General features: G+C 31.4%; 1 protein-coding gene across 1 annotated transcript in view; it reads right to left on the bottom strand.

The window, feature by feature from the left end:
* Positions 1–6,748: 6,748 nt before the first annotated feature.
* The window catches only part of PCDH10 (protocadherin 10), a 40,846-nt gene continuing 35,235 nt past the window's right edge, over positions 6,749–12,359 (bottom strand). Inside the window, exon 5 of the mRNA XM_011935622.1 lies at positions 6,749–7,393. Within this exon, the coding sequence (XP_011791012.1) occupies positions 7,374–7,393 (20 nt within the window). The 3' untranslated portion in view covers positions 6,749–7,373. The remainder of the gene's footprint in view (positions 7,394–12,359) is intronic.

The following is a 12,359-nucleotide window of genomic DNA, read 5'->3' as shown; positions in this document are numbered from 1 at the left end:
GGAGATTTTAGTTATATTCTGAACACCCAAAGGACACCTCTAGGGAACAGAGCCTGTCAAGCTAAGTAATGACAATTTCAAGAAGTCTACTATTAGAGCAACTTTTAAAATTCAATTCTATTGAGCAGATACTGAACACTGCCCTAATTCATTTCTATGAAAATCATATGCAAACAAAATGATTCTGTCAAATATTCGGTATTTCCAACAAGCATTTATTTGTATGGAAATACATATTCAGAAAGGACATTGGGGTCAGATAAATATGTCCTAGTGCAAACATACACATGTATTTTTCAGCAGTAGAGACAGAGGACTATGTGAGAGTTGTAAAATGAAGTGGAGGAAGAAAGTGAAGCTAGCCAGATGTGTTTTATTTTTGTACTCCATACTACTGATAAATGGAGAGGCAAATATGAACTGAGCTGATGAGTGGATACCAAAGGCAAGTCTACTTTTATCTTGAGGTTTTGAAATTTGCACTGCTTAGACACAACTCTGTGGCAGGTTGAAATTTTGAGAAAAGAATTTCTTTTGTTTGTAGACTGTATTCTATACTTTTAGTAACCAAGATCATTGGTTAAATGTTGAAAAAAAAAGTAATAACATATACCACTCTCATTGTGAAACTGCCATTGCAAAATTATAACTTTTCACTGCAAAGAAAATTATTGCAGCGAAAGAGATCCAAACTAGCCAACCCCATCTTGCTTTTAACCTCCAAGCTGTCCTTGTTCACACCTAGGCGTAGGCCAAGCTAACTTTGGGAGGAACTTGGTTTATAGTTGAACTTTGAAACAAAGATGATAACAGCCCTTTCCCAAAACAAACCCCTTTCCTGTCTGGGGACTAGACTGCCTCTGTAGGACTGACAAATTAGCCACAAGATTAGAGATTATGGTTTAAGAGTCATGCAGCTGAAGGGTACAAGATTCTGACCTTTTCTAAATTTCTTCTGGGGATAACCTCACTATTGTAATACCTAAGGTCACTGCTTGAGATATTTTGGAGACTCTGCACTTGATCAATCAGTTGGCACCACCCAGATTGATAAACTGGTGCATCCGGTCTTGTGACCCCCAGCCAGCAACTAACAGTGCAACATGACAGCTTAGCAGCTTCTATTTCCTATGATTTCATCTCTGAACCATCTAATCAGACCTGATTCACTGGTCCCCCTACCCACCAAATTATCCTTAAAAACTCTGATTCCCCAAATACTCTGGAAAACTGATTTGAGTAATTAAAAAACTCTAGTTTCCCTAACAGCAGGCTCTGCATGAATAACTTTCTCTATTGCAATTTTTCTGTCATGATAAATTGGCTGTGTCTAAGCAGTGGGCAAGGTGAACCTGTTGGGCAGTTACAAGTCTGTGTTAGCATTGTGCTATGCATTTCAGATTTATCCACTCATCTAATCCTCACAGCTATTCTACAACTAAGTGTACTTATCCATATTTTACAAAGGGTAAAAGATTAAGATTCAGATGTGAGGTAACTTCAAAAATATCTTCCCTGTTTCCACAGCATTAAATAAGTTTAAATTTGAAATACAGATCATATGGTGCAGTGCTTTTCAAATATTTTGGGGAGTGATTCACAGTATGAAATATATTTTACATTGTGACCTATTTTATACATATATCTGAAAAAAGTTTCACAAAGAACCATTTGCTTTTACATAAATGATGTATTTTGATGTTTTTCTAATCTATTTTTCTATTCTATTTACTTATTTTTTAATGTTATAATCTCGGGCCACTGATAACTCTCAACCGTAAATTTTGATCACTTAATTATTTGATTATTTAATATTTTCCTCCAATTTCCTTGGAAATTAGAATTTTCCTAAAGGCAAATAATACCATTCATTCCTACATTCTCTCACTGTCAGACCTCAGTATATGTCTGTCATCTAATCCAATTTAGTTTTACCACTGAAAATTCATAATCTTAAAGAGTCTGTGTTATATTTCCCAGAAAGAGTGAAAGTAAGGGATAAAAGGTAGCGATATACAGGGGGAATCAAGACAACTTGTAATTATGGCTGTTAACATTTCATTGAGAACTATCATTCTTCTGTATTTTATTCAGTTCTCTTCCACTGAATTGGTTTATCAGATGTTCAAAGCAAGAGAAACACCTAGCCACACCCTCCCCCCGGCCAACTTGTTGCGTTATAAAATGAACCTTGGTTCAGATGTGTGCAATTTGAACTCAAGAAAATCAGTTACAGAGAATGAACACGAGATTAAGAAGCACATTTCTTCTTTTACCTTGTAGTTAATTCAGACCTAAATTTCTATAGGATTAATTTGATTATTTTAATATTGTAAAAAGAATCTATCCCTTCATTCACAATTTTCTACTTGGAAAATGATACCCATATGGATTTTTTCCTTACATTCCTGTCAACTTTAAATATGAAATGCTGTGTTTCTAAAGTTTTAGATAAAATCCTTTTCTTTTATTGCTTGAAGGCACTCATATCTTAAGTACAACCTCTATGTTAATCTTTGTGGACCCTTGGATTTACTACACATCAAAAAAAAAGTTAAAAAGTAAATACAGCATTAGGTGGAAAAATATATGCTTCTATGATTCATTTTGGGTATCATGAGAATCATATACAACTAAATGTCTACTTTCAAAACTATAAATATAATAAAATTCTTTAAAACCTAGCATATGCTGCTTCAAATGAGACTCAGTTTTGAACAGATGTTCCCTTAGACCTGTTATATTAAGACTAAAATTACTAAATCAGCATTAGATGTTTTTAAACTTAGAGCCATATTTGCCACTGATTTTTATTCAAAGCTCCCACAGGCGTCAGTGGAAGATGCATGCATGGAAAAATGGCATAATATGTATCCTAGTTTTATTTATTTCATATGTATACAGCAGTATAAAATAATTTATTACATTTACACTCATTTTACTTATGTATTATTATAGCATTCACAGTAACAAACACTATAGTTAAGATTGAAACTCATCTTTAGTTATAATACCCTGTTTTCACTCACAGATAACTGTCTCAAAAATGTGTTTAGAGCTGAAATTCCCTGCTTACTTTCAGCTCTAGCACGTATGAATATATTGGAAGTCTGAGTTCTATCATTCAGAAATTTTTGAGTCTCATGTGAAATTTAGTATTTTTTGAATGATGAATGCAAGATTTTTATGCAACTCAAAAACATCTGGAGGGTAAAACTTCAAACTAAGCATGTGACAAGTTTTCAAGAAATAAAAGCAATTTTTCTAATTTTACAAATACTTAAAAAATAACAGTGATTAGAAATGCATGCATGCACACTAAAAGTATTAGAATTTTAGTCGTATTATTGCCTGCAATACTCTGGCGGCACCCATCTACCCGCATTCTTACAGAATGCTATAATCTAAAACCTATGCCAAGATTTGAAGAAAAAAATACTCTACTGAACAGTTTCACAAATTACTGTATAAGGATTTTGTCTGACTTCGCAGAGGGATGTTTCTTGAAGTACTAACAAAATATAAAATAATTTTACTACTTCATGGTGTAAAAAATATGGAATTCCGTTATTTTCTGTTTTTCCTTGTTAAAAAGGAACATAAAAGGATGTTAAGTGCAAAGCCTTTACCACTACAAAATTAGACTTGAAAAAGATAAAGAACCCAAGAAATTGTAATATGAAAAATATAAGATTTTCAGAAAAATCATCAAGTATACCAACATTTTAAGTATTTTTGAGTTCCTTGGGTATCAATAGCACACACAGAAAAATGAGGGGGAAAAATACATGCAATGACAAATAACAGTGCTATGATCAGTCAGTAACTTAAATACTTTTCTTGATCTTGCTGAACTTTTGCCACATTCTGCCTGAGTAATTGTTTTAAATATTAACTGAGCTCCAGTAAATAATGTTTAGAAGGTAAAATGGTACAATTAATGTACAGTTGTTAAAGATTATGTTGAGAATTGTGAGATTCTTTTTCCTCCTCTTAATTGAAGAGGCAAGATAGCTTCTATAATACAGAGAATCTGATGGCAAACTACAACTCAATTAACAAATAAAACAATGAGAAATTAAAATATTCAAATATTCGACTATAGTTCTTAATTTGCAATGTTTGATAAAGGCATTGCATTTAATATCTTTATAAAATAAAATACACATATTTCCTTAATATTTGCCGAGAAAAGATGACACACATACTGACACTATTATATCTGTGAAGTAATTCTGATGTGATATTTAAATTTGATTTAAGATGATTTCACCAAACTATGTTCACACATTAAAAATTAGAATTCTACATGTGGATGAAATATTTTCTAAAAATTGTCTTTTGACATACCTTTGAAACATTAAGACACTGTTTCCACAGGAAATTTTTTTTTGACTTTGACTGCTCTAAAACTAACCATGTTAACAAGGAGTAAATGACATGATTATTTTTTTCTGAAATAATTTATTGACAAAATACTCTCTAATAAGATGGATATTATTTTTCTTTGATGTATATAAAATTATGTAAGATTGGATGTTAGAATGACCAGATTAAATAGAAAGCCTATTCTAAAATTCCTTGATACATTAATCTAGTAAATGCTTAATTAGAAACCTTCATTATTTGTTGGTTGCACTTTCCATTTTATAGTACCCCTCATGGGAAGAAAACATTTTAACCAACTGACTAGAATCATATCCTTACTCTGCTGTAACTTCTAATTTACTTTGGATGCAACAGATAGTTGATTAATGACCTAATAATTTAGCATTTTATCTTTAAACAATACTATTTGTCCCCCAAATTAAGAAGAAGTTCTGGTTTTGGTTTTGTAGATTGATGGTGTAATTTAAGAACTAAAATGTAAGTTGGTATAACTAGTTACTAGGATATATGAAAATAACTAATACACAAATATATAATATAAAAAGTTGGTTCAAGGGAGATTATATACAATGATATAAAAGGTTAAATAATTAAAGAAAATGTCTTTGAAGTAAATGACTTAATATAATTACTATACATGAAGTGAGTATAATCTTATTTTCAATGCATGCAGTAAGGAAGATGGATGTGGATATTCATCCATGATTGCAAAATGATGCATGAAACGTTTTAATTAAAGCAGAGTGACTCAAGAAGAAAATCATTTTCTTGTTAAACAAAAGAATTGGAACAAACAGATATTTTTCCTGTTAAATTATGTATAAACATTTCCTTACTAAAATAGTCTGTCATTCAAAATACTAATGTAGTAGTAGTGCCAAAAATTTAAGAAAATGTTACTGCTGCACTTAGTGAATTTATGTGCTTTTTGTATTACATATGATGTTAGCTTCATATATGTTTAAAGAGACTTCAAAAGGCTGGAACATTACATACATTATTTTGATATATGAACTGACTGGAATACGATACATTAATATCTAATTTGATAACAGTCAAATGAGTGATACCAATATATCACTCTAAATGTACATATCAGGATCTAAGTGTGTGTGTGTGTGTGTGTGTGTGTGTGTGTATGCATTTTAATGTTAAATGTGTATGCATTTAATGTAAAATGTGTATGCATTTTAATGTTAAATCTAAGGAAAAATTTCCACTTAAGTTACATAAAATGTGATGAAGAACATTTGTCAAGTGTTAAGTTTTAGTCTATTCTTTAATAACACAGTGCAGCTCAAACTGTCATTGAATATAAGATCAGTTAAAAATTAAGGGAAATATTTCAAAACAGGTTTCTAATTTGAACTGGGCAAACATTTTGATATAATGTTGAAGATTTGATATAATATTTTGATATAATGTTTTAAAGGGTGAGGGGAGCTGTGACAATTCTGTTTTTTGCTTGAAAGATTATCTTACATTGTCTGATATTTTTTCCTCTCTCTAATGTGTTCTAACCAGCATAAACAGTAGAAAAAATATATAAAAGAAGGGAAAGTGCTTCTTACTAAATTTAATAATATTGTTGACATAAAAGTAAAAGGCAAGCTTAACTTTTGAAGGCTGACTCATGAAGAATTTTTTCATTAATCAAACACTGACTACATTTAAGCTATAAAATTTTCACATGGAATACTGAAACAATAATGTAACATGTTTCTATCTCTAAATTTATCTTAAATTTAGAGATCTTTCATATTTTAGTTATTCTTTACCAGTTCAGATGTTTATATATCTCCATATATTCATATAGAGTTATAGATGTTATATTCATGTGTAATTAAGTCACAAAACTATGCAAAACTATGTAAAATAAAATTCTGTGTGAGTTATATGACTGATGACTTCTTAAAATAGTAATCTTCAGTTACATGTTTTACACCACAAAATGTACAGACACCCAGTTTTTTTTTCTAACAACAAATACTGGTGAATTTATCGATTCTTTATAAAAGCTTTAAGTGATTCTAAATTCAAAGCCATAGAAATAGAATCAGACTCATGTAGATTGTTAGATAGTTTGGTAGTATATAGTCAGTGCTCTGTCTGATAATATCAATAGCTACGTCTTTGGCATTGAAAATTCAGTATGAGTTTTTGACAAAATTTTGTAGCTTAGAGCATCATTTTCTTTTAAACAAGGAAAAACAGGGTTGAGTAAGATATGAAAATTGGGAGAAAACTATTAATGATTTTTTCTTAGTAAGTTTGTCGTTGGGACCCTGAATTACCTTTTATTTTATTGTATTATGTGGACTGTATGCATTCATTTAAAAACCAACTGAGTTGTACCACATTTTAGGAAAATTATATAATATAATATATATATTTTATATTTATTTAGAAGCTTTGAAATAGTACAGTAAACACTTTGCAACACGGTGTATAAACTACAGAATGTCTTTGATATTTTGTGGGTCTTCAGAATACAACATTTTTTATAACCCACAGGTGAAAAGAACATAATCACAATTTCTCTTGTAAACTTGGAATAGTTTGGGGGACACTTGATCACACAAAAATAATATAAAACAGTCAAGTTTAAAACAGTGATATTGCATTTATAATGCACAAATTTCCTTTATCTTTATGACTGGCTTCTCGAGGTGAATATAAACATCTAAAGGGCTCAGTGACATTTGGAGAGAGAAAGATAGATAGTGCTGTAAACAGGCACACACTGATCGGGGAGGCAAAATCAGTTGCCTCTAAAGTTTCTACAGTTCTGCACATTTCAACTCATTTCTCAGGCCTGCTGAGAGCAATTAGGTCCTATAATTGGCCATGATGACTCCGCCCGAAATCTAAATCAGTTACACATGACTAACTGGATGGCCAAGATAATGAAGTTGAAAAGTTGATGCTTTTGTTGGTCGACTTTGTGCAAATCATGCTGCTTCAGGTAAGTCCTGTAGAATTGACTAGCATATCCTTTTCCGTGCTGTGAAAAAGAAAGAAAAATACTCTAAGAAAAATAGGTTGATTTTTGGAGTTTAGAATTACATGTTATTGTAAAAGAAAGAAATACAATTAGAAACTAGTTGTACCCTCACACCAAACACATGTAGTGTCAAAACTTTTTCACTGCTAGTAGTCACAGCCATTCTGTCGTTTGGTATTCTGAAAATGATAATTTTGATATTCTTATAAATTAGTTTTGCATGGGAAATGGATATTTTATATACCAAAAACTGAATTTGTCAAGATTAACTTCTTAAAGTTATCTAAATAAAACAATCCCTACACTTCATTATGCAAGAGTATAGAAAAAAAAAATGTGTGGCCCTTAGATTTCTAGAAAATGTCTCTATCAAAATCTATAAATAACTTGTTTTACATTTAATTTCATAAACTATAAATTATATATATTAAACCAGTATTTATTACAGAAAACTGTACCAGAAAGTATTTATGTAGTTAAATAATTTAAAGATGACTCACATTTTCTAGGTTTATTTAATCTCATTTATAAAATTTTAAAACCAAGTCTTTTCATGGTCCATAAATTTTTTTAAAGTATTCTTATTTATGAGGATCAGTTTTCTCACAAAGGAATTAATAAAGGCAAAGGGGAGAAAAATATTATCAAATTTGTTCCAGTTGTATAAAATATATTAAATTGCAAAGCAGAATGCCCAGATTTGATTGTCCCGATTTCATAATTTTAAGTATTTTATTTGCAATGATAAATAATATTTCTTCCCTTATCCATAAACTTTGTAATATTTGACCATAAGCACAATGAGAGCAGTTGTATCATATCAATCAGTATGTGGCACATAACAGACGTATAACAGAAATGTGCTGAAAATAAAGCTAGCTGAATTTAGATAAAATTTTCACATATCTCATTAAAGGTTACAAAGCACATTAAGTAGCAAGACTGAATTATTTTAATCTCATAAATGGTACTTTTTTTAAACAAAGATAAGAACACATTGATCTTCTCAACCTTATTCTCTAATATTTCAACTCATTTCAAGTCTATCTAATTATCTATTTATCCTAATTTATTTTTCCCCAAAAGCTCAGTTTCTCATCAAGAAACAGTTGTTTACTAGTTCACCACTTAGCAGGCACATCAATTAAAACCATAGAGTCGGCCGGATGTGGTGGCTCTCGCCTGTAATCCCAGCAATTTGGAAGGCTGAGGTGGGTGTGTCACCTGAGGTCAGGAGTTTGAAACCAGCCTGGCCAACATGGTGAATCCTTGTCTCTACTAAAAATACAAAATATTAGCCTGGCATGGTGGTGGGCGCCTATAATCCCAGCTACTGTGGAGGCTGAGGCAGGAGAATTGCTTGAACCCAGGAGGCAGAAGTTGCAGTGAGCCAAGATCGTGCCATTGCACTCCAGCCTGTGAGACAAGAGCGAAATTCCATCTCAACAACAACAACAAAAACATAGCAGTCAGGCACCATCATCAACAGAAATGAAAATGAAAATAAATATCTACATGTATTATGTAGTATAATAACTATTATTGAAAGTAATCAGAACACATTTTATAATATTATATGATATCAAGAAGTATAAAATGAATTTGATACAATATTGTACCACACAGTAGCCAGGTCATAATATTCCAGAGAATATTCTACAAGTAAATGGAATTATTATTTTAATAGAATGAAATCCTATTTTTCTGTGTCCTTGAGTTCAAATTGTTTCATGAGAAACTTACATGTGAAATAATTCAAATAAATGTGTTTACACCAATCAGAATTGAAAATTATTCAATAAATCAGAATAGTGAAATCATAGAAGTTCAAGTTTATAAAATGACTCAGAGCAAATCATTACGGTCACCAAATAATTTGTTGTCCAAACTGGACCCACTGGTGAGTGAAAAGAAACACTATCATTAGTTACAGAAGATTTTGTGCTTTCTGGACAACCCAGGAAAATATTGTCACCTACAAATAATATTACTTCTTTCAAAATAAGCTGGGTTGGGGCCTTTATTTTTAATAGTAAAAATCAGGAAATACTGATTTAGAGGAAACATTCTTTTCTTAGTTCAAGAACAAAAGAAACTCAGGAGTGACCTATAGTCAACCTATAAACTAATTCATTATGTCAAAAAACTAATATACTGAAAAACTACATCTTAGTATAAATTCAGAAAGTAGTCAACCGAGCATATGTTTAGAGTAATAAAATATCATTTCTAGTTCTTATGGCTTAAAAGCCATTAACATAAATATTATATGTTCACTTGATTTAGTTAGGATACAAAAAGAAATTGTTTCTTTTTAATAAAAGAAAGTATTAAAATGGTTCACTGTTATAAGAACACAGAAGCTTAACACATGTTATACTCAATATCTTAAATATAAACATAAACTTAAAATACATCCTTTAATTGCTGCTTAGAGTTACATTTTTTTTTAAAGTTCACCTATTCTACTTGTCTGAATAATCCACCTATTCTACTTGTCTGAATAATATAATCACCTTTTATTAAATTTGCTTCCTCCCACCTATGCGTTAATTCAGTAATGCAGATTTGGATAGGACGAATATAAGATCTGAACTTAGATCTGATATAGGTTCTGAAGGTCAGAACGAATTAGATTGAAGAAGGAAGATTTCCTCCATGTCAGAAGTTAATCGTACATTTGTGAAGAGTTATCCCTCAGTATCTGTGAGGGCCTGGTTCCAGGTTGCCCCCCAAATCGGAGGATGCTCAAGTCCCTTATAAATGGCCTGTAGTGTATGCATATATCCTATGCATGTCCTCCTAAATATGCTAAATTATCTTCAGGTTACTTACAACATGTAATATAAAGCCTAACAGCAGGCACATCACTTTGTTCACATAAATTCAAGGTAGTACTCAGTGCATGGCAAATTAGTGTTTTGCTTTTTGAAACTTTGTAGGATTTTTTTTTCCAAATACTTTTTATCCACAGTTGATTGAATCCACAGACAAAGAGTCTAAGGATGCACAGGAGCCAAAATCTTGCCAACCTAGAAATAGTTTATACTATTACTAAAGTTTTAGTCACATCCGCTTTATTTCAAACCTTTTAAGGGTTGAGTTTAAACATTGAATAACTATTATTCTTGGCTGGGCATGATGGCTCACGCCTGTAATTCCAACACTTTGGGAGGCCGAGGCGAGTGGATCACTTGAGCCCAGGAGCTTGAGACCAGCCTGACCAACATGTCGAAAACCCGTCTCTACTAGAAATACAGAAGTTAGCAGGGTTTAGTGTCACAGGCCTATAATCCCAGCTACTCTGGAGGCTGAGGAACAAGAATTGCTTGAATCTGTGAAGTGGAGGTTGCAATGAGCTGAGATCCTGCCACTGCACTCCAGCCTAGGAGACAGAGCCAGGCTCTGCTTCAAAAAACAAACAAAACCTATTATTCTTTTAGCGTTGCATGGGCTAATGTTGGACAAGTAGCAAGCAAATATTATCTGACCCTCCCCACAAAAAAAAAAAGTAATTGATGACATTTTAGAGCCAGGACCAGGACAATTATTCCAGTGTTAAGTAACATGGAACATTTGCTGATGCATTTCAGGTTCAGCAGAATGAGTCAAATACACAGAGAATCTCTATGCTTTCTAATGTACTCTATGTATGTTTTGGAATTATCAAAGCATACTCGGAGAATTTCTTTTTCTTTTTATTTCACAAAAGCATTTTTTTCTTGTAATGCATCAGCATGTAGGGTATTGGTCACTTGATGGGAAAGAAGTTTTTATTTTCAATCAAATGAAATCAGAAGTAATAGGAAAAGGAAAAGGACTGTGTTCCTTTTTAATTTTATTCATTCAGTGCATTTATTCTTCATAGTGAATCATAAATGCTAGATTAAGACACTTATCTTAATATCTAAACTACAGGTGAAAATGTATCCTTAATGGAAAAGAGAATCTCAAATATCTACCTTCTCATAACTTAGCATAGATATAATTTTTAATAAAAATTCCATGGTATATATTTTTCCTTATATTGTGGAATCCTATTTTTGCCTTTTATAATTTGCAATTGATATTAAGCTATGAGAAAAAATTAAATACTTAAATTAATATTTTAAGGTATTAAATTGACTAATGACTTAAGACAAATGACGGTCACATGTATGTTGCAAAAATAATTGTAAAATTGTCAGTACTGATATATTATTTATTGCATGTAATTGCCTGGTAAAAATTATCTTACATAATATATTAAAATAAAAATTTTATAAATTGAATATTCACATTGTCAAATTTGCAAAAGAGGAAAGAAAATACCCTTTACACTTTATGATTGTATAAACCTCAGACACTAAAGAAATACATTAAGTTTATGAAATAATCTATTTCTGCAATTTAAAGAAAGGACACCCTTCAAATATCTCTGATGCCTGAGACTCTCCACTGCAGTGAAAAATTTCCGGAGGCTGACATCAGTAACCTATTCCAGAGCTTATTCAAGTGTTCAATAAGCCTCATCATCAGGACACTTCTTTACATATAAATGCATCTAGCGTACAAGAACTTGAACACATTCCCCCCGTGGAAGTCAGAAATATCTGCTCTCTGCTCTATGTAAAAGCACATCACACACTTCAGAATAGTTTTAAAGTGAGCCTCCATTAGAAATTTGTACAGATAAACAATCCATTCTTTTAACTTTCCTCTGTCTTATTCTTGAGTCATGTTTAAGGGTTCCCTTTAAAATCTTTTTGAATTTTTTTTTTTCAGTTTAATCTTACATCCAGAAATAAGCACAGTAGTGTTAACTACTAAAAGAGGGTAACTGCTTGATTTTTTATTTACCTTCCATTTGAACACTCATATTTGCTTTTATTTTTTAAAATATAGTTGTATATTGTTTGGATTTTAAATCATTATCTTTCTCTCCCCAGACATTATGAATAGATTAGATTTTAAATTTAAATATATA

The sequence above is a fragment of the Colobus angolensis genome, unplaced genomic scaffold (genome assembly GCF_000951035.1).
Source record: "Colobus angolensis palliatus isolate OR3802 unplaced genomic scaffold, Cang.pa_1.0 Scaffold145, whole genome shotgun sequence".
Taxonomy (NCBI): Eukaryota; Metazoa; Chordata; class Mammalia; order Primates; family Cercopithecidae; genus Colobus; species Colobus angolensis.
Note: the sequence above shows the minus strand (reverse complement) of the source record. Positions and strands in the feature narration are given on the sequence as shown.